We start from the raw sequence: 26,237 nt of genomic DNA on the forward strand, positions 1-26,237 counted from the left end.
AGTGTCTACAGCAGAGCAGGATCCACACTTACATTTATTTGTGCTTGTTTGTGAAGGATGAGTGAATGAACATCAAATGCCCCACAGGCTGGTCCTAAAATACAGCGGTCCTTGTCTCTTACTCCTGAATCTTCTTCTCCAAAGACTCTTAGTTGTTCTGGTGCTAACCCACATATTCCTAAATAAAATACATGCTAGTTGTATGGTAAGGTTCCACTGCTGTCCCTATATGTCAGCTGCAGGCCATAGAGAAATCAACCTGAACTGACCAAGAACATGTCCTCCCTGATACCTATCATCGGGACAGGGTGCTATGCAGGCCACTGGAAAAGAAAACAAATCAGCAGCCTTCCCCAGTGCTGGACCCTCCGTGTTATGATATCGACCTGTTAAGCAAGGTGTGCTCACAGGTGCAATAGTGGTGTCACTGCCGTAGGGGTAACCAACCACATTCCACTTGGCCTTGAGGTCTGATCCACAGGAAGGAAGTTGTGCCTGTTACTATAAAACTTCTCAAATTCCCATGGCTGGGGAGGTCATAGGCCCTTGAGGGAACCAAGTGTTTCTGTTTTGCTAGTGGTCTTATGGTCAAGCTGCCCTCTAAATACTTAGGTATATGTTCGTGGATTTGTGTTGTCTCTGACTTTGGTCAAGAAGCTTCTTAATGCAGGGAGTTGTGGAAAATGCAGAGACTCATAACTGATCCAAGTACTGAGACTAAGCGACTGTGAGTGTCCACCCTCAGTGGAGCGTCCGTATCGACACCCACCACCACCATCACCACCCCTAAGGCTCAGGGAACACTGCAGCAGAGGGGTATAAAGAATGAATGAACTGGAGGGTGGAGCAGAGGGACATACTGGGAAACACTGTATTCTGGGCACGACGCAGATGCTGCACTCAGGAATCCACAGCAGCTGGCGTTACTGGCCCAAGATCAAGCCAGTCAAAATTCTATTACGGATGGGTGTCTTTGTTACTTTTCTATAGCTGTGACAAAGTATTATGGCCAAGGTAACTTACAGAAGAAAGAATTCACTGGGGCTTACAATCTCAGAGGGAGAGTCCTTGACTATTATGGTGGGGAGCGTGGCAGCAGGCAGGCAGGCATGGTAGCTGAGAGCTTACATCTGATCCACAATCATGAGGCAAAGAGAGGGCTAACTGGGAATGGTAAGGACTTTTGAAACCTTAAAGTCCATCCAAGTGACACACTTCTTCCAACAAGGCCACACCTCCTAATCCTTCCCAAACAGTTCCACCAACTGGGAACCAAGCATTCAAGTATATGACCCTAATGGGACCATTCCCATTCAAACCACTGCAATTATAGGAGAGGGTCACAAGTCCCCCACTTCAGACTGAGAAGCTATTGGCAGTTGATGGCTGTTAGGGAAGGGAAGTCAGTTTTCCTTAGGGGTGTGGCCACTTGTAAGTCATCCATGCTCCAGTGCATGTCCATACATATACATGCAGCACTGATTGGACTCAGCAATCTGTTGGAGGAGTCAGAAGAAGTGGGGTGTAGATATGATCAAAATACATTGTACACATGTGTAAATTGTCAAAGAGTAAGTCTTAACGTTGTATTTAAGAAAACAGATGTTCGCACTGCTATTTCTTGATTTGTCAACTGGAGACATGAAAGACCTAAATTCCTATCATGGAAGATGACAATACAGGGTTCTTAAACCACCCGACACCTCTAGCTGCCCCTTCTCTACCTAACCATGTATGATCACAGCAGAATGTGTGTGAGTTCATGTGTGTGCGTTATGTGTGCCTGTGTATATGTTCATGAGTTTGTGTATGTATGTGTGTAGTAGTGTATGTAGTGTGTGTGAGTTTAGCTGTGTGGGGGGGGGTGTGTGTGTGTATGTGTGTGTGTGTGTGTGTGTGTGTGTGTGTGTGTGTGTGTATAAATAATATGGAATGAATGGATACATTCTCAGATCTGTGATGTGAGATTTATCTCCAAGGCTACATTGCCCGTTCCTCTTCCCCAAGTCCCTCTTGATCTCCCAGCTAGTCACTCTCCCTTGAACACTGAATGGGCATGTGAACCTTTCAGCTTTCCTTGGGAATCCCTCCACTGGGTCTTCACATCTTTTTATTAGCACATATTGATTTACTGGTTTCTTTATTAATCAGTTTCACCCATGAGTTTGTCGCCCCCTTATAACACAGCTGTCTGGGGGATCTGAGGGCACCAATGTCTCTCACAGCATCAGACTGGTTACAATAGATTTTTCCAACATCTTTGAGTAAAGAGCGCACAGCCCCGCCTACTGCTGTGAGAGAGATGCCCTTCCTGTAGTAGGCAAGGCCTGTGGTCAGCCACATCACAGTGTCAAAGTATGACCCGGCTCTCTCTCCCTCACTGCCCTTCCTCAGCTTCAGCAGTCCCAGGCCATTTCAGACGCTTACGTTTTCTACTACTTTTTCTTCCACGTTTAAGCCTCTCTCAAAAAATAAACATAGCATGTGGTTGGAGAGATGGCTCAGCCGTTAAGAGCACTGGCTGTTGCTCTTCCAGGGGACCTGGGTTCAGTTCCCAGCACCTACATGGTGTCTGACAAGCACCTGCTAACTCAAGTTTCAGGGGATCCGCTGCCCTGTTCTAGCTTCCTTGGGCACCAGGCTTACATGTGGTACACAGATATATATGCAGGCAAGACACCCATACATACACATAAAATTAAATAAGTATAAGAACTTTCAGATTAGAGTTACCACAGTCAGAGCAACATGGCTTCTTCCAAGTTAGGTTAATGGCTTTATGAAATCTGATCTCTCACTGGCCTCCAGCAACAGCAACAACCACAACAAAGCGTTCAAAATGGAAAATACACAACCAGTTGCAAAGTTCCCTATGACTGGCACTCCACAGCAAAGGTTCCCAGACTCTGTCTAACATCTAAATAATGCGGGAAGGCTGGTTAAGGCTGATTTGGGTGGCTGGCTCATGTTCCCAGTTTCCCATCCAGAGAGTCAGGAAAGGAGTCTAAGAATCTACATTTCCATTCAAGGCTGTGCTGCCAGGCTGGCTGGGGACCATGCTCGGAAGTCTCTTGCTTTCCCACAACACTTCCAGGTGTTAAGTTGATGCAGCCATAAACTGTTTTAAATCCCCTACCCTCCACCAGCATAACCAGCTATTAAACAGAGGATTACAGCCCTTCTCAAACTTAACACAGGCACAGATCACCTGGCAATCCAGTTAAAGGCGGATGCTTTCTCAGCAGATGGAAAACCCCAAAGTCAGCACGGAGCTTCCTGGTGAGACCAAGGTTGCTGGTCTGCAGACCAACCTCGGAGTTAAAGACACGGCACAATTTACCAAGGAGATTTGTTCTAGAACAAAATAATTTCCTGGGTCCACAGCTTTGAGGAGATTTCAGATATTTTATTTCTAATCTGAGCAGTATGGCTAATACACTTCTACTGTGTTCAGACCTCTGACAAAAGAGAAAGCAGTTAGCACGTAAACTTTCACCCACATGAAACTCCATTATGAATGGGCCAGCTGATTCATCAGCATAGCCCAGAAGTACACAAGCTCTTGGTCACAGAGTAATGAATGAGTCAGGATGGCTGGGAGGGTGGGGTTGTTCATACATCGATTGAGGAACTTTTTGTTCCTGTGATGAATGGTGTTGTTCCACGGTTGCTGCATTTACAAAGCCTCCCATTGACATCCTGCTTCTAATGCATTATTGACTCTGAGTCTCCCACAGGTCCATTTTCATGTTGTCATACCTTGGCTATAAAGACATTATGGTGTTGGGGAAGTGGAAAAGAACATAAGCTCCTTTAGATGCCTCCCTAATCCATTGCTCTCTTGTACCTGCAGGTAACAGAAAGTATGCCGTTAGGTGAGTGCAGGCCACCTCCGTCCGTATTTTGCCAGGCCAAAAATAGAAATGCAAAACCTTTGTCCAAAAATATTTAGAGATTTCAAGGCTGTGACAGCAGAGCTGTCAGTCAAGTACAGAGCCTTCTAAAGTCCTACACACCCACAAAGCCGGCCCTGGAAAGTCAGGTGATGGGTTTAGAAACTCACTCTTTATCCCCGCCCCACTTCCCTACTTTTAGAACTAGAATGGTATTGTCATTCATTACAAGGTTGAATAAAAACTTGTTTCTCTGTGTCTCTGCCCTGCCTTTCTTCATTTTTTTGCTAAACAGCTTGAGCTTCTGATAGAGAAAAGTCTTACTAGGGGCCACTGAGTCCCCAGATGGCTAAACAAAGTCTACCTTTGGTCTGACTGTGATAAAATGGTTTGCCTAATCTACGATAAGGATATGTACTACACAAACATGATTAGAGGGGAGAGTGCATGGTCTCCTCAAAGTACAAGTTTCCCGAGTCATCTGATGGTGCTTCCTAAATGGCAGGGGCTCCCCACGCATTCCGTTCCATCCTCCAGACTTGAGAGGTCCAGATGAGACCAGGACATACCCACCCATGGGACCATAAGAGTGAGAACTACTCTTTGAGCAGCAAAGCCGGGAACTGCCCTGTCCTTGAAGAACACACAGACAACAGGGATAGACCAAGCACCTGAGATGGGGCTTCTCTGAGTATGGTGGGTTGTGGAGGTAGAATATACACCAGATTTCACAGGACCAACCTGGGAGAGACACACTGATGACTGAGTTCATCTGGCAAGGTCTTACTATGCCAAGCTTCTTCTCTCTCTGCTCCAACTCTCTCTTGCTCTCTCTCTCTCTCTCTCTCTCTCTCTCTCTCTCTCTCTCTCTCTCTCTCGGAAGTGAGTAGACTTTAGGACAACTAAACATCTATGATATAGCTACCATATGCAACTATGTCTTTGAAGCACAGCATGTTCCATCATCTAAGTAATCCATGAATATCTGAAAAGTTGAAGTCCTATGCAAATCATCCCTAGACCCTTCCACTTGCAATACTTCCTGGTCACTATGTACATGAGTTTCAGAGTGATCATATATGTTCTTAGTCATATTCTCCTTCAGAAGTCTATCTCCAACTTACCTAATATTACCTTTAGGAGCCCAGCCAAAAGCAGTGATAATACAATTTTTTTTGAGACATGGTCTCACTATGTAGCCCTGGCTTTCCTGGAACTCATTATGTAGACCAGGATGGCCTCAAACTCAGAGATCTACCTACCTCTGCTTCCCAAGTGCTGAGGTTAACGGTGTGTGCCCCTATGCCCTGATAATATTTATTTATGCTAACAATACTATGTCTGTGCATTTTTAGGTTAGTGTACAAAGCAGTAGGTTTTGTTATGCCATTATCATCCGTATGTGTCTTTATACTTTGGTTTCATTCCTTCCCCCTCCCCACTGCTCCCTGGACCCTCTCTACCCTCCTCATCCCTGGCTGGTACCTTCCTCCCAACCTCAGACAACCTTCTCTCTCTTCTTCCATGTCCCTCTTTTCTCTCCTCTAATATTTCTTCCTACAGCCTTTCTAGTTTCATGACATACACACATATATGGGTACATACATTTTTATATACACCTTTATAAATATTTTTCTGGACTCAGTGTATGAGAAAAAGCATATGGTATTTGTCCTTCTGAATCTTGCTTATTTCACTTAACATGATGATTTCCAGCTCCATCTACTTTCCAGCAAATGCCATGGTTTCACTTTTCTTTACAACTATATAAAACTCTTTGTGTAGATGCCCCACATTGTCCATATTGTCCATTTAGCCCAGTGCACATTTAATGATGATTTTTATTGGCACTCACCAGGTTGTAACCATCATCAAGTTTATAATGCCTATCCTTCTCCTATTCTCATATCTGATATGAGGAGCTACAGTTCACTGGGTACTTCCTAGGACCAGGTACCATGCAATGCAACTCAAAGATCCACTCTCATTTAATCCCTACACCAACACTATACGGGACAGTCACACCATCCTCCACCACACGAATGAAAGAAGCGCCTCGCCCAAGTTCACATGGCAAGCAAGGAGCAAGGGTAGATCTCTGCCTGTGTCCCAGTCCTGGAAATCCCACAGAGTGCTCAGAATCATCTGTTAGCAAGCAGGCAGAGGTGCCACAGGAAGGCTTGGTGACCATTTTAATTGTCAACTGATACAAGCTAGAATCATTTGTGACGAGTCTCAGTGAAGACCTATCTGGATCAGGTTGGCCTGTGAGCATGTCTTGGTTGTCTTCATTGATGGGAGAAGAACCAGCCTGAAAGTGGACAGCAGATCAAGATAAGAATGTGGCTGGCCATAGCAATTGGTTTCCAGGGTTACTTTTCAATTAACTGAACATTGCTTCTCGAGTCAGATTTGCTGTATAATTTTCAACCCTGACAGTTTTAAACACTATATCAGCATAATTAGTGGAGAAAGAGGATTGGGATTAGAGATCTAAAACCTGAATTCTGGTAGGATGTCATATTTACTATGTTCCAAAAATATAAATAAGCACACACTGCAGTCAGTGCTGTACTTCGAAAGATTGAGGTAAATATTTAATAAACCCTCGAGTGATTTAGGAACAAAACAAACCCTGCAGCAAGAAACACAAGAAGTGATAGGTTTGGATCAAATTGCCCAGAAACATTGTGTGTCACCATTAACGTCAACACCTCGGAACCGATATCACTCTTTAATTACTGCAGCCTTCCCAAGTCTGGAGTTTTTCAGACAGTTCATTTCACAGAGATGTATTTACTTGGAAAAAGCATACCCAGCTAGCAGCCTGTGGCTCCATCAACCTAAGACTCAGCCATAAAATCCTTTTATATTTCTCCCCAGGCAGTAATTATTTGATACCCCTCGGCATCCGTGCCAAACACAAAAGAAATTGTTCCGGCTTTTCCTGCCTTTTCATTGCCCAAAATCATAGAAAACAATGAGCAATTTTTGTGGAGCCCGAGGCATCAGAAATATTAGTTACGTTGTGGGAGTTGAAGAGAAGCAACTGATTGTTGAAAAAATATTAGTAAAACGAGTCTCGATCAGCATCTAGTGAGTCCCCAGGGAAGTATAAAGCCCCTGGTTTCAAGGCGAGGAAAGACGACACGGGAGTAGACCGACCACAGAAAAGGTCATTGTTGCCACTAATCTTGCTTTCCTGCAGGGTCCTAACCTTCTCTCTTCTCAGCCACACCAAATGAGGTCCCTCCTAGTGCAGTTCTTCCAGCCCTCTGATGCTCAAACTGGATCACCTGAGGATTGCTCACTTTATTAGAGTGCAGAGGGTACGATTAACTTATTACCTACCTGGACTCCCCGGAGCTTGAGGATCCACCTGCCTCACTGGTTCTTCATCAGGACAGCTGTTCTGTCCTTACACCCCGCACTTCTGGTCTCTCTATCCAGTCACATTAAAAAGATAGTGCTCTACATTTGGAACACTCTGCGTCTCTCAGTGTCATTAAGAGATGTAATAAATATGACTTTTTAGCCGTGTTCTAGGCCTTCCTAGGCTGCTTCCTTTCCACACACCTCTGCTCACTTTCCCACTGTGGCGGGGGTGGGGGTGGGCCTGAGCTCCTGATCGCCCCTCCCTACCAGACACAAGGCACAGGTCACTGAGGGTCTGGGTGAACAAAGGACCTATTCTCCCTCACTTGTCTGGGATTCCAGATCTTATGCGTATTCATATCTCGCCCCAATGCCACTTCTTCAGCCTAAAGACTCCGCTTCCTCTCTGAGTTCCCACAGCACTTTCTCCAGACCTTTGCTTTCTCCACTGATGAACACCCATGGCAGTGTTTCCTCCATGGACCACCAACTCCTCCAAAGGTGGACACCCACAAAGCACTTTTGACTTACTTTGTTTTTCAGAAAATAAGGTGTTCTGATGTGGATCATTTTCCTGCTCATCCTTCTGAATGTACATACATTCACAATGTTAAGTAGTCATAGAGTCCAAAGTAATTTCATGTCTACTTCCTAATATCAAGCAACAATGGTAACTAATATTACCATATTTCCCCTTCACATCTTTTGACTATCTTAATCATACTATTAAAAATCTTATAAAATGCAATTTATGCCTTTCTTTATTAAACAGAATATACAAAATATGATGCAGGATTTTGTGCAGTTAACGCAAGTCATCTTTTCCAAAACCAATCACCCTACTGTAATAAAGCAATGTCTACAGGGGCTTGAATAGCGAGCGGGTGGACACGTTTAACATCCCAGAACACTAATAGCTCAGCTGTAGTTCTTGCTGTCCCAGATTCTCCTTGTGCTTGAAACATGATGAATGAAACCGTTGTCACTATTGACAACAGCAGACTATCTCTTCTTTTGAAAATTTCATTCATGCACATAATGTATCTTGATCATATATATCCCCCCGCAACCTCCCTCATGTTCCTCCAGCCCCTTTCCAAACCATCTCCCACCTCACTCTCAACTTCACACTATGTGGAAGGATTAATTAAAAATAACCACCGAACACCCCTCTCTACGCTGTAACATGAACACATCTGCCACTGTGTTCTGAAAAGCTACTAAATAATACATCTATTCATCTCATGTAATGTTTTCATATACATTATGCTTTGCCTTGGGACTATTCTGGGGCCAACGATGACTGACAGCGTCCAGATTAATTTTTGTGCTGTCGTGCACACGGAAAGAGTAGGTCTCCAGCACCAGAATGGAAAATGAAGACCCTGGGCTTATACTGAACTTTTATAGTGGCCTAGTAACTGATGATTTAATTGGGAATGCTGTTTGTCAGCAGGGTGGTGTTTGCAAAAGAGTTTCTCTAAGTCACATAAAGAGCAAAAATCAATTTAGAGAGCAAATACTGTGTTACTTCCTCTCCACTTTCCATGTTTGCGTTGTTGCTATAGGGAAGTCATTAAGCCATGGATGCCTCTGCCGCCTCCTTTGCAAAATGAGGAGGATGGGCTGTGAGATGATCGCTTCCAGCTGTGAGAGCTAGGATATAGTTCATTGCAGTTAAGAAGAAATATCAAGAAAGACAACAAAGATGTGATGAATAACTGCCACTTGACTGCTTGTTTTAAAGAAAAAAGAGTAAACTTGCATTGTTCAACAATCACAGAAGTACATTCTAAAACTGAATGACTGTCCATTCCTCTCTTCACGTATTACCGGGTTGGCATATCATCCCCACTCTATGAGTGTGAGGGAGTCACACTTAGTGCTCACTCCTCAGACCTATGCAGGGCACGTACACACCAGTTCGCTCTTCCCTCTTCCACACAAACCCCAGGCTGTCTTCTAATCCCAGGAAGTCTCAACTCTCTGGACGGTTGTGTAAAGCTGACTCAAAATTGCAGCTGCAGGCAAGAATCAAGCCCTGGATTCGGGCCAATGCCACTGGGGTCTTAGGATTGGTCAGGCACACCTAGAAAGTGGCGTGTACCCTTCCCTCCTCTCCTTGTGATAGGAAGAATTGCTTATTTCTGGAAACTCTCCATTTAATGTTTTCTGATTATACACTGTGAGTTTGTGAAAGAAGGGAATTTTATTTTTTAGTTGTTTGTATTTTATTCGTTTTTATTGTGAGTGTGGGTGTATGTCTGCCATGGCACCCATTGTTTTTTACTTGATATTATTTTTAACCAATATTCAATTAGACTTGGTCTGTATTACTCATTTTCCTATTACCATGATAAAACATCATGACCAAGGCAACTCACAATAAAAGAAAGCATTTGTCTGGGGCTTACAGTTTCAGAGGGTTAGCATTCATGACCACCATGGCAGGGAGTTCAGCGGCAGGCAGACAGGCACAGCATTGGAGCAGTAGCAGAGAGCTCACATCCTGAGACACAACCATGAGGCAGAGAAAGTGGCACTGGAAATGACTCCCACCTTTTGAAACCTCAAAGCCTGCCCCCAGTGATACACCTCCTCTAACAAGACCACACCTCCTAATCCTTCCCAATCAGTTCCACCAACTGGAGACCAAGAATTCAAACACATGCACCTATGAGGGCCATTCTCATTCAAACAACCACAGTGATAGAGCTAGCTCTTTATTGTCCATCCTCCATTTCTGCAACCCAGATCTTCTATCTGGAGTCACCCCCGAGCTGCAGGGAGTATATCCTTTCAGATCACTTTTGGTGAGAATATAGAAGCTGATGTGTAGCACGAATTGTTAGAAGGTCTTATTAATATAAACAAGCCTGGAGCCAGGTATTGGGGTGAACACCGAAAGATCAGAAAGACAGAACAAGCCACAGCTAACCTCACCTTGCCAACTTCTCAGCTGATCTTGCTTCCTCAGACTGAAAGCCTCTGAGTCCTCATCCAAATGGATCTCAGCTGAACTGCTGCTCAAAAGCCTAAAAGCTTAAAAAGCCTCTAGTTTCTGGTCTTCGTGCCTTACATACCTTTCTGCTTCCTGCCATCATTTTCTGGAATTAAAGGCGTGTGTCTTTCCCAAGCAAAAACATGAGATCTCAAGTGCTGGGATTAAAGGTGTGTGCCACTACACGTGGCTCTGTTCCTACTGTGGCCTTGAGCTCACAGAGATCCACACAGATCTCTGCCTCCCAAGTGATAGGATTAAAGGTGTGTGCGCCACCATTTTCTGGCCTCTATGTCTATCTAGTGGCTGTTCTGTTCTCTGACACCAGACAAGTTTATTAGGGTGCACAATATATTGGGGAATACAATGTCACCACACTGATGACAGATTTTTTTATCCTGAAAATACCTCTACATTGCCCTCCTTCAAACTTAGAATCACTGAACAAGAAAATTCCCAGAAGGATGGTTATTTTCACCCAGCATACTGAGTACATTATTCATTCCCCATGTTCAAGTTGCCTTTGAGACATCAACTGTCACACTAAGTACTGTGTCTTTGACGGTAATCTTTCTTTTCTCTCGACCTGCTTCTAAGTTTTCTTTATGATCTGGTTTTTGTTCTGCTGGTACGGCTGTGATTTATTTGTATCTGTTATGTTTGAGATTCATGAGATCTCCATAATCTAAGAATTTGTTGCTTTAAACAATTCTAGAAAATTCTCATTTTTGTCAGGTGTTTTCTTTCCCTATGTTCTTTTGCATTTTTCTGGAACTTTCTCCCAACATATTTAGGCCCTCTCACTCTGCTCTTCACACCTCTTGACTCATCTTTGCCATTCAGCTACATCCCGAGCCTTTTCTCAGGACTATCTAGTTCAGAAATTCTATTTCACCTTAAGTAATCGGCTAAATAGAATCACTGAGCTAGTAGTCCCGAGACTACCCCCATCATTGAACCTTTAATTACCTTATTCATTTCTTCTCCTTTATTTTTCAAATACTCTGGCAGATCTTGTAATTTCTTAGCACTTACTCCAACTTTCAAGTTTATACTTTATTTTCAAAAATACTCAAGTAAGATTATATCTATATCTTATATCTTTACTCAGGAAGTAAAGGCATGAGGGTCACTGCAGGCTCAAAGATAGCCTGGTCTACACAGCCAACTCCAGGCCAGCCAGGGCTAACATCGAAATACCTGTCTCAAAAAGAAAACATAATAATAAATAAGTAAAATGCTTTCATATGAGCGTAATCATCTTCCACACAGCATTTCCATAAAAAAAGGAGCATGCGTGGTTGTGAGTGACTGTCATCCCAGCCAAGCAAATGCCGTCCTGGCATTTGTTCAGCAATTCCCACTTGCAAGAGCATCATCCCAGCCGGGCTTCTTGACTATTTATACCCCCTCATGTACGAGTAGAGAGGGTCACCAGACCCTCGCCTGAGTATCCAGCCACTTCCTACCACTCTGCCTTATAATTTCTCATGGCCTCAGGGAGGAGCTAAAATTTTTAAGCTGGGGAAGATTAGGGAATGGGGATTCCACCTATGCAGTTATGGGGAAGCTGGGTAAAGGCTTTTCAAGTATGGCCTGTTAGAGGGAGGAGCACCCACACCCTTGTAAGTAACCCCTCCCCTACACTCTGTAAGGAAGCCTGATAAACTCACTGGTTCCCCAAAGTGAACTTTGGTGAAATTATTGCCTGGGTTTGTTGCTGGTACCTTAAGAGAATGGATGGACATTGCTTATGTGGACCCTGGGAAGGAATTTTAGCAACATGCATGCACTTGTGTGCATATGTATTTGGAGGCCAAAGGTTGATGTCACATGTCTTCTTCAATCAGTCTCCACCTTGTTTTTTTGAAACAGGGTCTCTCATTGAACCTGGATCTCATCAATTTGGCTAAGCTAGCTGGCCAATGAATGCTAAAGGTCTTCCTGTCTCCACTATTCACCCTTTGGGGTTATAGATACAATGCCAGCTTTTGAGCATGAGGGTTATGAATCTAAACTAAGGCCCACATCTTTGCCAGGGAGGCACTTTACCAGACTAAGGCGTCTTCCTAGCCCCTCCTATATCTCTGTACTGCATTTTCTCCTATGCTTGGTTTAATCTTGTGTTGTTTTGTTTATCATGGAATAGGCTATATAAATATGTGTGTCATCTGGGAAGAGAGACCCTCAGCTGAATAGATGCCTCCACGAGGTTCCCTGCAGGGAAGTCTATGGGGCATTTTCTTGAATAATGATTGATGTGGGAGGGCCCCCAGGGCCCAACCCACTGGAGATGGTGCTATCCCTAGATAGATGAAAATTCACTGTATAAAAAAGCAAGCTGAGCAATCCACAGGGAGCAAGCCAGTAAACATTCCTTGAGGGCCGCTGCCTCTGCTCCTGCTTGAGTCTCTGTGTGAGTTCCCTCATCTACTGTGCTGAGGAGCTGTGTCAAATAACGACCTCCTGAAAGTTGCTTGTAGTCATGGTATTTATCAGAAGAATAGAAAGTAAATTCAGACAATAACATAAAAGTGTGTGTGTGTGTGTGTGTGTGTGTGTGTGTGTGTGTGTGTTTTGTGTGTCTGTGTGTCTGTGTGTGTGTGTGTGTCTGTGTGTGTGTGTGTGTCTGTGTGTCTGTGTGTCTACCATTTATGCCATGTGTCTTGGTGCATGGCAGGCTATAGCATCCAGGTTTATGTAACTATACTCCCCAATATTCAAACAACAAGGAAGTCATCTAACAACATACTTCTCATGACATCCCCGTCGTTAAGTGACTCATGACTGTGTATTATATTCTCACTCTGAAAATCCCACAGCCACTGAGATAACAGATCCACCAAGTCCTCAAGTCATAGCTGAGCAGAAGCACCAAATAAGGGTAAGCTGTAAGCTGGAGGTGCTGGGTTAACTCTGTAAAAGACAATACTAGCAGTTTACGTTGACCCCATTGAACACCCCCACTCATCGCCCAGCTTCGAGGAAGAATTCATGGTCCAAGTTTCCTCATCTCTTCTCCCCACCCCCACCCCCACCCCCGTGTCCTGGTCTCCAGAAGGCATCCTCTCTAGAGCCCACACAATCTGTGTCTACATATCAGCGCTGCAATAGCTTGCCCTTGCTGGGGGAAAACGAAAGTACGAAGTCCTCTGAGAGCTATAACATTGCTCCAAACGATCTCGTCCAAACCTAACATTAATCATTAACGCTCAGTTGAGTTGTCTCAGAGGTCAAAATGCATCTCGATTACATACTGGAAGTTGTCTCTGGTATCTATTTACAGATGCAGTCACCAAACAGCCTGCAATAGCAAGGACTCTCAATTTGTGCCAATGCGTATGAATAAGGGGCAATCGGGTCCTAATTCAGTCTCTGATATTGTTGAAAAAATGAATTCCTAGGAAACAGTAGCTTGATATCCTGTAGTCACTTCATAAGCTAGAATAACCTGCCAAAGGGTAAATCTCACTGACACATCGAAGACCCAGTGTTCTATAAAAGTGATGCTGTGTAGAGACAGGTAGAGGCTCCAACAGGAATTCTTCTTCTCCTCAAGCAGCTTAGTGGATCCGATGGTGGAACCTCAAAATTATTGCCTTCTAGTATCAGATTTTAGTTCAAATTTAAAACATCGAAAATCTGTAAATATTATGCAAAAACAGATGCGATAATGCATGAAGTTATTTCTCCAGACAACTAAAAATGGGATTTTTTAACTCTGACTTAAATATAACTGGGTCCAACCACAAGTAAGAATTGTGCTAAAGAAGAGAATACAAATTATGATGTTTGACAACTATGTTTACACCCCTTCCTGTTACAAAGCTGTGTTAATCAGCCTTCTGCTGCTGGGCCAGCATCTGAGGTAAACGGCTTAGAGAAAATGTTTGTCTTAGTTCATGATTTCGGAGGTTTTTGTCCAAAGTCAGCTGGCTCCAGTAGTTTGGGCCCGCAGTAACATGGTGCATCATGGCAGGTGCCTGGTAGAGGCCCCGTTCTCAGCATGGCATTCAGGAAGCCAAGAGAGACGGAAAGAGCAGGGTCCGAACATCCCCTTCAAAAACATACCCCTGGTGGCACGCCTTCCTTCCAGTACATCCCACCTTCTAAAGGTTCCACCAGCTCCCATTAGCACCTCAGACCAGGGACCAAGCCTTCAACACAGGAGCCCTGGGAGGACACCTCAGACGCACGCTTAGCACTAACTATGGAGCTAAGTGGTGCTTTTAAACAGCTTCAGTGTGTGCTCTAGTGTGTGAAACTCAGTGGAGACTCACCTCACATTTTATACAATTTTAATGATGTAATTTTCCAATAGCTTTAATCAAACAACTTTCTCTCTTACCCCATTAATCAACATCAAAAACTACATTTAGCTACACCACACACACACACACACACACACACACACACACACACACCAACACACAGGCACGTGGGTGCATGCATGCAGTCTGTGTCTCTAAAAGCTTACTAACTGCAAATTTCAGCTGTGACATCTACTAATAAGTTGATTTAGGATCGTAACAAACACCAAAAGCTGCTTGTTGTGTGTTCAGCCATTGATGGTGAATACTTGGGGAAGATTAGCTGATGGACATATGAATAGGTAGCAATAGACGAAGTAGATATACCATATACTATATATATATATATATATATATATATATATATATATATATATACATATACATACATACCATTCAGTTCCTAAAGCAGGGCTAACTTGGTCAGTTTTTAATTTTGTATCACTTTTACTTTATAAAACTTGTAACTGAGATAAACTATAACCAATTTGTAACTTGAAGGTATGTTATCTAAAAGACAGAAACAATACAATCTTATTCTATTTTAGAAGAATGTTCTTTGGAAAAGAAACACAAGCAGATTCCAAATGGGTTTCCTTTTGTGCATGTACACATGCTCGCTTGCTTTTAATCATACTCGAATCTCCAATCAAATAAGTGTTAAGATGGGAATTGGTTGTGTTTTCTGTGACTTTCCCGATCCCTTCTAATTAATTTGATTTAAAAATTGACGTAAATGCGTCAAAGGAGGAGATACGTTCCATCAGGAGTGTGAATGAAAAGGGATCTCCGAAGAAACTCACTCCTCAGCACTCAGTGAGTGCTCCCTGTCAGTTCCCGCTGGTGAGAAGGTGCCCACATGTGTGCATGGAGGACACAGCAAATCCTCCTGCAGAGAAACAGATTCGGGCCCTGGAAGGAATGCTCTGTTCAAACAAATCAATAGATTGAGTGGTCAAGATTCATAATTGCTGCCCTCTTGTATCAGCGGCCTCGAGGACCTTAGGTATGGTCGCTGTGGCTGTCCGCAACCTTCCTTCTCAGGGAACCACTTTGCTCCAGTGCAGTAACCAGCAAGGAGGAGAAAGTTCTGCAGCTGGAATCCATCAGGGATCCTGGGAGGCAGCTCTGACAGCGTCAGGAAGGTAGAAGCAGAAAGCATGACCTGGTGGTGTCTAGCTGGCCTCAGACAGGGGAGGCAGGCTCCTGCATGCAACATACCAGGTATAAAAACTGGTTTCTCAGTAATTTAAATTTTTAAAAGCATTTTCAACCATTAGACACTAGTATTTTAAAAAAAGTACTAGTAATTGCAAGGTTTTCATAATAGAGTTTGTTTGTTTGTTTGTTTGTTTTTTAAGATAGGAAAAAGAAAACACTCTGGAGGAGATCTCAAGGCTCCAGCCCTAGCCTGGGAGTTCCCAGCACCTGAGGGCTGCTAGGAGCCAAGAAGAGGATTGGATTTTCTTTGGAGGTATGCCCACTGATAGGCTGCCCATATCTCAGTACACTCATAAGCACACAGGAAGTACTAATTAGACTTATAGGTTATTTTAAAAGAGGGAGCATGAAATTAGATGGGAGATGTGTTGAGGGGCTTCTGGGGCAGTTGGAGAGTGAAGTCAGGGTAGATATTATCAAGATACATTGTATACATATATGAAATTTCCTAAAAATACTATTTAAAATATTTTTGAATTCCAAAATCAACCGACCCATCACCCACCTGTGCTCATTTGCATATTCAGTTCTCAAACTCTGGGCATGCGTGCTCACGTGCTTTGAGACAGGGTCTTATTACACAGCCCTGGGCTAGCCTAGAGCTCCTAACTTAAACCAGGCTGCTGTCAAACTTGCAGTGATCCTCCTGCCTCTGCTTCCCAAGGGCTGGAATTACAGGTGCGCACCAGCACACCCAGCCTCATACAAGATATTTCAATAGACTAAAAAATATAAGTTCTAGACAAGGATAAACTCAAAAGCAAAAAAAAAAAATAGAGCATAAAACAGAGGCTCTGAAAAGCAATTCATCATTCGAACAAGCCATTGTCTGCTCTCACCAGTGTGACTTACCATTATGTTCCCACAGCTGTCTTGTTCAATGCCTGAATTATTCATATAGATTGTAAATATTCTTTATTTGTGTACGGGGGTTGAAAAAAGAACCTGCCAGGGCAGGTGCAAGAACTGAAAGAGCACCCCTTCCTCATTCTTTTTGTTACCTCTGTTTATTAAAAAGAAATCACCCCCACCCCACCCCAGAAAAGCCCTTACGAAGTGCCTCTAGTGGTCATTTCTGGAACGGGATGGAACATATTGCTGTACTAAAGAGGGGGAGGCCGAAAAGCCGACTGTGTCATTCCTGAAGTGACTTGGCAGCAGAGGAGGAGTCTCTCCTGAACTCTATAAAAGGTCAGCTCCACAGCTCCACGAGACAGACAGGCTGGGCTCCAACTCCAGGCTCCAGGTGCTGCCTCCCAGAATCCCAGATGGATTTCAGTCGCCGAAGTTTTCACAGAAGCCTGAGTTCCTCCTCACCAGGCCCAGCCCTTAGCGTGAGCGGTTCCCTGTATAGGAAGACGAGCGTGCAGCGCGTGGGGGCCGCACCCAGCGTCTATGGAGGGGCCGGAGGCCATGGCACTCGCATCTCCGTCTCCAAATCTGTAGCGAGCTATGGGAGTGATCTCTCCAGCGGAGGGGACCTGTTTGCTGGCAACGAGAAACTAGCAATGCAGAACCTCAATGACCGGTTGGCGAGCTACCTAGAGAAAGTGCGGTCCCTGGAGCAATCCAACTTCACACTTGAAGCCCAGATCAAGCGGTGGTATGAAACCAATGCCCCTAGCACCATCAAGGACTATGGTCCCTACTACACACAAATCAAAGAGCTGCAGAATCAGGTGAGTCGTGAGGCCTGTGTTTTCTACCCTACGGTTTAGTTGCATAGTAGATCAGGAGGGATGGGTGGATGCTAGGTGAATTCAAACACATGAAGCAGATTAGGCTGAAATTCATAACTGAAAAAAATTGTATTTTATCATGTGGTGTTAGTGTGAACAAGATGAGTTTACCCCACACTTTTTTTCTAAAACTTCAACCTAATTACATATAAAATATGATAATTTTATCATCCAAAATTACAGTCTGTGTCTTTGTCAAAGCTTACAATATCAGGTCTTCATGGAGAATAATTTTATTTTTAAAAGAACTTCAAGGGTTTCTATGTGAGTTTCCCATTAGTCTTCACTAACTTTGAAGACTCAAATCAATTTAAAGAGATTTTTCTCTTTTCATTTATATAAGTGTTATAATTCAAGTATCATCCTGCTATGGCTATAAATAACAAAAGGGTTCAGAGGGGAGACAGAATACAGATATTAATGGATGATAGGTGGTTGGATGGATGAAGGGGACGATTTTTTTTTTTTTTGATACCAAGATCTCACTAGGCTAGTCTGGACCTCACCCTTCTGCTGCCTCTTCCTCCTCAACACTGGGATTAGCCACCACGCACAGCTCTGATAACTGGATTTTTTTAATGCCCTGTTTAATTATCTGCTAACCATCATCAAGCATCGTATAAAGCACTTCTGCAATAATAAAATGTTCTATTGCCCCCAATTCAAATTTATTGCAATCATATCACAATCTGTTCCTGTGTCATCCGAGATAGGTGATAGGTGGGGTTCTCTCTCTCTCTCTCTCTCTCTCTCTCTCTCTCTCTCTCTCTCTCTCTCTCTCCCTCCCTCCCCACCCCGATGGAGTAGAAGCAGGAGACTTTGCTCCTGACTGAAGACATCAGGCACAGCAATCACCTTTTGCTTTGCTTCGGCATTCTTATCTAATCAAGCAAAGCGTCCTTTTCTGCTTTGCTTATGTTTAAAATTATTACCCCTTTAGAGCAAAGGCCGTTGACTCCCCAGTGGGCCTCTTTTCTTGAGTTGTGTTATAGGCATCAGTGCAACTTCATTCAAACTTCACAGAAACTCTCAGCTCACAAAGCTAAGGAGATGACATCACCCTCAACAGGGCCTTCCTTCAGGCTTTCACTAAAACACATTCCAAATAAATAGGTTGTTCCCCAGCACATCTCTCAAAGTTGGTGCTTCTGAACTGACTTGGGGATTATCCACAAAACCGAGGAGCGGCCACTAGTACCTACTAGCTGGAAGCCTCTTAAGGGACCGCTCTCCAGGAATAGCTACTGAAAGAGATGCGTCATTCTAATGCCTTCTAGAAGCAGACTTCCAATCTACACGCATCTTCAAGAACACAGTGCTAGCCTGGCAAGCACAAGAACCTGAGTCCAACCTCCAGAACCCAGGTTTTAAAAACAAAATGGAGAAAGATGGCATGTGCTTGTAATCTCAGTGTTGGAGAAGTGGAGACAAGCAGATCCATGGGGCTTGCTGAACAGTCAGCCTGACCTACTTAATGAGTTCCAGGACAGTGAGAGACCCTGCCCCTCCCCCAAAAAAATGTGGACAGCACCTAAGGAATGACATGCAAGACTGTTCTCTGACCTCCACATGCATGCACCTGTACATATGAACACACACACACACACACACACACACACACAGATCCAGGGTGCACCCATCCTTCTGTCTTAGTACCTAACGCCTACCAGTTCTCATTCAGCCACTATTCCATAGACACCAGCTGGGAACTGAGCATCACACATAGAGGAATGTGTCAGTACATAAAGTGCTTTGGGTGGAACCAGGCCTGGACAGAGGCAACTATCACTCAGAGAGGTCAAGGCAGGAAGGCTGTGCAGAGCATCAGAAACAGGGCCACACCCACTACTAGAACTGGAGGATATGGTTGAGGGCCCCTTGAAGTCATGGTGTCTGGGCTGAGAGGTGAAGGAATGGGAGCTGGCCAGGTGAGATGGGCTGGCTAACAGCGATGTTCCAGGTCCGAACGGCGCCACAGACAAGGCACGCACTTACTAAGGTTCAGTGATGGGGATGATTTCAACTTCCATGTTGTACAATCACAAGAAAACGGGCCAGACCAAGAGTCCTGTTTAACTCTATTACATTAATACCTGTGTCATCATCCCCCTACTTATCCTCACATGGACATTCCTGAAATAGACATCACCTTTGATGGAATGACAGTTGTCTCTGAGGACAAGTAAAACCATTTTAAACTCCTGCCCTGACGAAAATGTCATTTTTTTCTCTCTCTATGTTTTCCAGATTAAAGATGCTAAAATACAAAATGCCCGATGCGTCCTCCAAATTGACAATGCTAAACTGGCTGCAGAGGACTTCAGATTGAAGTAAGTTCTCTAAATCACAGTAAAAATGGGGTGTGTGTGTGTGTGTGTGTGTGTGTGTGTGTGTGTGTGTGTGTGTGTGTTGGTTGTCTTGTTTTTTGTTTTTGAGATAGGTCCTTGCAATGTGGTCCAAGCGGACCCCAAAGCCAGCATCCTCCTTACTCAGAATTACAGATGTCTTCCACCACACCCAGCACCATGGTAAATTTATCTGAAAAAGAAATCCTTTTAGTAGCTTTTTTTCTCATTTATTTAGTATGTATATGTGTATGTGAGAAGGGGAGGGGATTGAGAGAGCGGGAAGAGAGGGGAAGGGGTAGGGGAGGGAGAGGGAGGGGGAAGCCACAGCACACGTGTGGAGGTCAGAGGAAATTTGCAGCTCTCTCCTCCCATCACATGGGTTCCAGGGATAGAACTCCAGATGTCAGGTGGACAGCGAGTGTCTTAGACTGCTGAACCAACTCACGAGTCCTGAAAAATAATTCCATTTATTAGCTTTTCATCACACTAAGATGAGCATATTATTGTGAGCCAAGAAACTTGTATTACGTTATAACAGAATCTTGGAGCTTAAGGGCTGTTAAAAGCTATGTGATCCTGCCCAGCACTTGGGGACAGACACCACTCTCCCACGATGCTGGAATTCGTCTACCCTCTGTTGTTTCTGGACACCTCTCAGTAACTGCTACTGTTCCGGTGTGTCAGCTCTGGTTCCTAAAGTAGTCTTTCTTAGTAACCTGGCTTCTGCCTTTTCACTCACTAAACCTAATTCTGTCAGTCAGAGCAGTAACAAAGCAACCGAGAATTCCATGTCTGCACAAATGTCCTTCTGTGATGTGAGAGTCACATGTCTCCACTGGGTGACCCGCCACAGAATCATCCCATGGCATGGAGACATGTGGCTCCCACATCACAGCCAGATTCCCTGGATGACTCCTGTACCTCTCAGTGTTCCCCTTTCATCCAGCCAACCAAAGAAATGGAGCCAGCCTACGATTAATACACTTCCACTTCTGTTCACCGTCTTGTGCACACTCACATTATTAGGCTCCCTCCGAACTGCTGACCAGTAGAGCTCCCTGGCCCCAGGCTGCAGGGTGTGTCCACACCCACAGCCCTGCAGTTTAGAAGGATGGGGTTTTGATGCTAAAAGAGATGAAAAAGAAAGAAATCAAAAGGCAGATCTGAATGAAGGTGAGACAGCTAGATTTGTGAACCCCATGTCTGCTTGGTCAGCGGCTGTTCTGTGTTATCCCTTGGTTGGCTTTGGTGTATTTAATTTGTGTCTCTGCTACAAGGTTGCAGAGGAAAGGCAATGACTGAGATGACTCACATTGTATGCATCTGTTTAACAAAATGATCAAAATAAGTTCCCTCTGTAAAATTTATGTTTGGGTTGTTAGTTTTTGCAGTGTTTGGGGGGGGGATGTTTGGGGATTTTTTTTTTTTTTTTTTGCTTTTTTATTGTTGTTGGTTTGGTTGGAGTTTTAGCTTTGTTTCCTGTTGTTTTTGTAGTGATGGGGATCAAGCCTGGGATCTTATATGCAAACATTCTACCACCCAGCTATATCCCTAGCCCCTGAATTTATAAACTTTTCAAAAGTTACTTCAGACCACAAGGGAACAGAAGTTAGATATAGATATACAGAGTCTTATGTGAATGACCATTTGCCTGCATGTGTGTGCCTGATGCCCACAAAGACCAGAAGGAGCCATCATATGCCCTGGAACTGGAGTTTAAGATGGTTATGAACCACCATGTGGGTGCTTGGAATTGAACCAAGGTCCTCTGCAAAGTACTCTTAACCACTGAGCCATCTCTCCAGCCCCAGTGACAGATTATGGTACAGAGCAAATGATCTGGTCCCCAGGTTCTCATTCATTTTTCACAAATATGTGAAGGGAATTGTTATAAAGTGCAGGAGGCTGACCTATCTCATTGTATTAAATCATCTCTTCTATAATGGCTGTAGGAGGGCTGTTAGATTTTCGTCTTAATTCCTCCCCAGGTTTGAGACGGAGAGGGGGATGCGCATCACCGTAGAAGCTGATCTCCAAGGCCTGGGCAAGGTTTTTGATGATCTGACCCTTCAAAAGACAGACTTGGAACTTCAGATTGAAGAGCTGAGCAAAGACCTGGCCCTCCTTAAGAAAGAGCATCAGGAGGTGAGAAGTAGGTGGGATGTTTGGGGAATGGTGAGGGAGCTCCCATAGAAATAACAAGACAAGAGGAGGAGAAACAGGAAGAGGCGATGGTGGCGATGCTGCTGCTGCTGCTGACGGTGATGATGAGGACTGTCAATCATGACAGTCACCCTTACTGCTTTGCAGTGCCCAGAGCACAGGAAGTCGTCTTCTGGTTTCCTCTCATCTTTATTCACGCCCAACGAAAGAAGTCACAAGATGTGTGTTATAGCTTGTCCTCTCAGCCTGACCCGAGAATGCGTTTCACACTAAACTCACTCAGAATCTCACTCTCGTAGGAAGTCGACGTCCTTCGCCGGCAGCTGGGTAACAATGTCAATGTGGAGGTGGATGCTGCTCCAGGCCTGAACCTGGGAGAGATCATGAATGAGATGAGGCAGAAATATGAAGTCTTGGCCCAGAAGAACCTTCAAGAGGCCAAGGAACAGTTTGAGAGACAGGTAATTCTAGAGTGTGAGCAGATGTGCAGTGCAGATGTGCAGTTCCGTTCTACAGGAGAGAGTCCGTACTTCCTTTCTCTTTTTCCATCCTCCTGCCTTTCTTCTCTCCGCTCTTCTTCCCCCTCCTCTTCTTGCCTTCCTTCCTTCCTCTCTTTCTTTGCTCATTTCTCTTCATTCTTGGAATTGCAGAGCGAGGCTCTGCAGCAACAAGTCACTGTGAACACCGAGGAGCTGAAAGGAACCGAGGTTCAAGTCACGGAGCTGAGACGCACCTACCAGAACCTGGAGATAGAGCTCCAGTCCCACCTCAGCATGGTGAGCACCTCTGGCCTCCCCTGCTCGGCCACGTCTGTGCTGACGAAGGCCCGTGTTCACAACTCCAAAAGCACAGACCCCTGTAAGAAGTAACTTCTCCCCTGGCAGAGCCAACAAGGAAACAGGTCCAATGGTTAACAGTAACTACACCACAGAAAGAAGTCAAGGCAAGGACCATGAGCTGTACATATGCAGATGCAAGGGTAGATCTTGAACATTCCATGGGGGAAATCACACTTACCCTAGATCTTAGATCAAAGATGAGCTTTAAGTTAGGAAAAGAGTAGAGATATTGCAGGCCAAGCAAACATCAGCCCACAGCAAGTTATGCCAACAATGCTCCCAAGATGACTCTGACATCCTACTTCCTGGGTCAGGGCTAAAGGGACAGACTAGTCTGAGTCATGTCAGTGTGGTGGAAAAAAGAGAGAAATAGCTGAGCTGTGGGGCAACTATTAGAGTTGATTCTCAGAAAGAAAAGAAAAAAAAAACCTTATCAGCATGGCCTCCTCCCAGGGCAAGGAAGCAAATGTTGATAATGTGGTACAGTGTATCACACCGAGCGAACACTAGACACAAAGCTCAAACTAAACTAAACAAAAATCCCAGAGATGACAGGCACAGTTGGCTGGCTGGGTCTGTCTAGATGGGAAGAACGAAAGAGCTGGAAAAAATGGGTGCTCAAAGGCTGCAAAAATTCTTCCCAAAAGGTACAACAAACTGCGCTGCTTACTTCAAGTCAGCAAATAAGAAACACCCCCCTTGTCTTGCTCTCCTAGAAAGAGTCTCTGGAGCGCACCCTGGAGGACACCAAGGCTCGTTACGCCAGCCAGTTGGCAGCCATCCAGGGAATGCTGAGCTCCCTGGAGGCCCAACTGATGCAGATCCGGAGTGATGCCGAACGCCAGAACCAGGAGCACAACATCCTTCTGGACATAAAGACCCGGCTTGAGCAGGAGATCGCCACCTACCGCCGCCTTCTGGAAGGAGAAGATGTAACAACGTAAGCACCTTGGGATGCCTGTCCGTGTCTGTTTGCAATTCTCTTTCACGGTCCTTGTCAAGGCAATCCCCAACACAAAGGCTAATTACACACACAACAACAACAAGATGAAAATACACCAAATAGTATAAAACACCCCAACTATCAATAGCCTTTGAACAAGGTCATGGGGCAGACCTGAGTCGGGAAATGGTTCTGTGAGTGATACCAATGGTGCTTGTATTAATTCTTATGTTGAATGTGTAATTGGACGCATGATAACCTTCTGAAAATTCTCTTTGATTGCTCATGAATTAAACCACAAGCCGCAAAGGCCCGTGGGAGCCAGTTTGTAAATCAGCAGAATTGGAGCAGCTTCCTGCAAACGTAAATCCAAGCTCATCAGGAGAACACAGATTTGAACTTCCATCCTAATTGTATTCTGCTGGAACTACAGATGCTTCCAGCAGATGCTAAGCGGGTTGGTTTTGACACCAGGCGTTTCCCAAGCTAAAAAGTAGGACACTCCAGAGTGGAGTAAGCGTGGTCTGAGGGACAGAAATAGGAAAATAACGTTTAACCTCACATCAACCCAGACTTTGAAAAACAAAAGGATGAGGAGGGAAGCGCCCTGGCTCTGACACGAAAATAACGCTTTCTTTCTGTTTCTTCACCTTGCTTTGAAAACAACAACACAGAACTAAGGAGTACCACCTGAGCACTTTGGAAGCAAAGGGTAAGTGGTCTTGGGCGCTTACTCCATAACCGCTGAAATCTCAGCGGCTGAGGAAAGGTAAAAGGCGGAGCGTCCTCAAAAGCACAATTAAGAACCAGGTTTCTACTTACTTACTTATTTGTTTATTTTTATTTGTTCATTTATTTATTTGTTTGTTTGTTTGTTTGTTTAGTGTGTGTGTGTGTGTGTGTGTGTGTGTGTGTGTGTGTGTGTATGCCCATGCCGCACTGCACATATGGAAGTCAGAGGACAACTTTATGCTTACCACCACATCCAGCTTGCTTTAAAAAAAAAAATAGGTTTCAGCACCAGAACTCAGATACCCATACTATTTTAGCAAGCATTTTTATCAGCTGAGCTATCTCACCAGCCCCCAAGACACCAGCATTCTAAAACGCTTGTACACAATGTACAGAATCCATCCCAGTGGGGATCTTGGCACACTCCCTGTGACAATGCAATTTTCTTAGCCTGTGCTATTACTAAGATAGTAATCCTGGAAAGGAAATGAACAACTGAAATGTGGATTTTATTCAAGATTGTCTATTTCTATCTGAGGTGAAAAGGTGAGGGATTTATAAATTTGGGGAGAGTGATACATTGTCTGTGTTTTTTTTAATAAAATCAACTTAAGATTATATAAGAAAAAGAATAGGAAATAAATGAAAACAGCAATAATTGAAAGTTGAGAGATATAACAGGGCAGCCATGGGCCTGTATCAACCTCTGATGTTTAATACACACACAGATACTCAGAAAACCAGGAAGATTAAGACCATCGTGCAGGAAGTGGTGGACGGCAAGGTCGTGTCCTCTGAAATCAAGGAGGTGGAGGAAAGTGTATAACCAGCTGCCAAGGGGAGGCTGCTGCGGCTGAAAATGAAAGTACCTGGCCATTAGAGAACACCATCAGCACTGTGTTGTGATTCCGGTGGGATGGGGAGTCTATTTATCAGTCTCTGTAATTAAATACAAATGTTCTCGCTCTGAGCTGTAAAGCGCTTAGTCTATTTATCAGTCTCTGTAATTAAATACAAATGTTCTCGCTCTGAGCTGTAAAGCGCTTGCAAGATTGAACCCAGGCAGTACCAGGCACATTCCTCACTTACACTGAAGCTCTCATTGGTGGAGGTCTAGCAAATGGCAAATAAACCTCTCTCTGTTTGGGTTTTCTTGTTCTTGTTTCTGAATTGCTAAAACCCCTGTAAGGAGCCCATGGGTTCCCCATGGAGGCAACTTCCCAGCTAATCTCATTGGATTTTGTTTCCTTTAAGCAGGTCTTTGCCTTCCCCCATAGTCTCTGCTGCCTCTCATCACTCTACTTAGTTCTTTGAATAATTTAAAAGAATTTTCAATCCCAAATGCTGAACAGAATAAGAACGAGGCACAAGGTGATTGAAATGGGACTGAGTTAAGAGCATAACTGGACTGAAGGTAGAATGTGTCCTCTTTACACAATAAACTGCTGAACTCATTGAGCCCTGCTTTATTTGGTGGATCTGGAGTATGAAGTGTCTCTCACGGTTTTTGGGGAACTACTTTCATGAGACACAACCACACGCTGAGAAGTCCACCTTGGTAGCATGTGCAGAGTGGTCTGAAACTTTAACAGACAGATACCAGAGACTAAAATATAACCGGGGGGGGGGGGGGGGGGGGGGGGGGGGGGGGGGGGGGGGGGAGCAGATGCTCC

The 26,237-nt window shown here is 44.3% G+C and overlaps 1 protein-coding gene across 1 annotated transcript; it reads left to right on the forward strand.

Moving 5' to 3' along the window:
* The first annotated feature begins 17,041 nt into the window (after positions 1-17,041).
* On the forward strand, positions 17,042-25,924 carry LOC128122516 (keratin, type I cytoskeletal 20). Its single transcript, XM_052758147.1, has 8 exons — positions 17,042-17,479; positions 19,787-19,869; positions 21,876-22,032; positions 22,350-22,511; positions 22,701-22,826; positions 23,606-23,829; positions 24,507-24,544; positions 25,293-25,924. The coding sequence occupies exons 1-8, from the start codon at positions 17,069-17,071 to the stop codon at positions 25,388-25,390; spliced, it is 1,299 nt and encodes a 432-aa protein (XP_052614107.1). The 5' UTR covers positions 17,042-17,068; the 3' UTR covers positions 25,391-25,924.
* The last annotated feature ends 313 nt before the right edge of the window (positions 25,925-26,237 follow it).

This window comes from Peromyscus californicus, unplaced genomic scaffold (assembly GCF_007827085.1).
Source record: "Peromyscus californicus insignis strain IS unplaced genomic scaffold, ASM782708v3 Scaffold_3__1_contigs__length_106647218, whole genome shotgun sequence".
Taxonomy (NCBI): Eukaryota; Metazoa; Chordata; class Mammalia; order Rodentia; family Cricetidae; genus Peromyscus; species Peromyscus californicus.

Bases quoted from the DNA above. Each gene is read 5' to 3' on its own strand.
- LOC128122516 (XM_052758147.1), top strand. From the start codon at position 17,069: ATGGATTTCAGTCGCCGAAGTTTTCACAGAAGCCTGAGTTCCTCCTCA. The intron at 19,870-21,875 runs GTAAGTTCTCTA...ATTCCTCCCCAG, and splicing joins GCAGAGGACTTCAGATTGAA to GTTTGAGACGGAGAGGGGGA. The intron at 22,827-23,605 runs GTGAGCACCTCT...TTGCTCTCCTAG, and splicing joins TCCAGTCCCACCTCAGCATG to AAAGAGTCTCTGGAGCGCAC.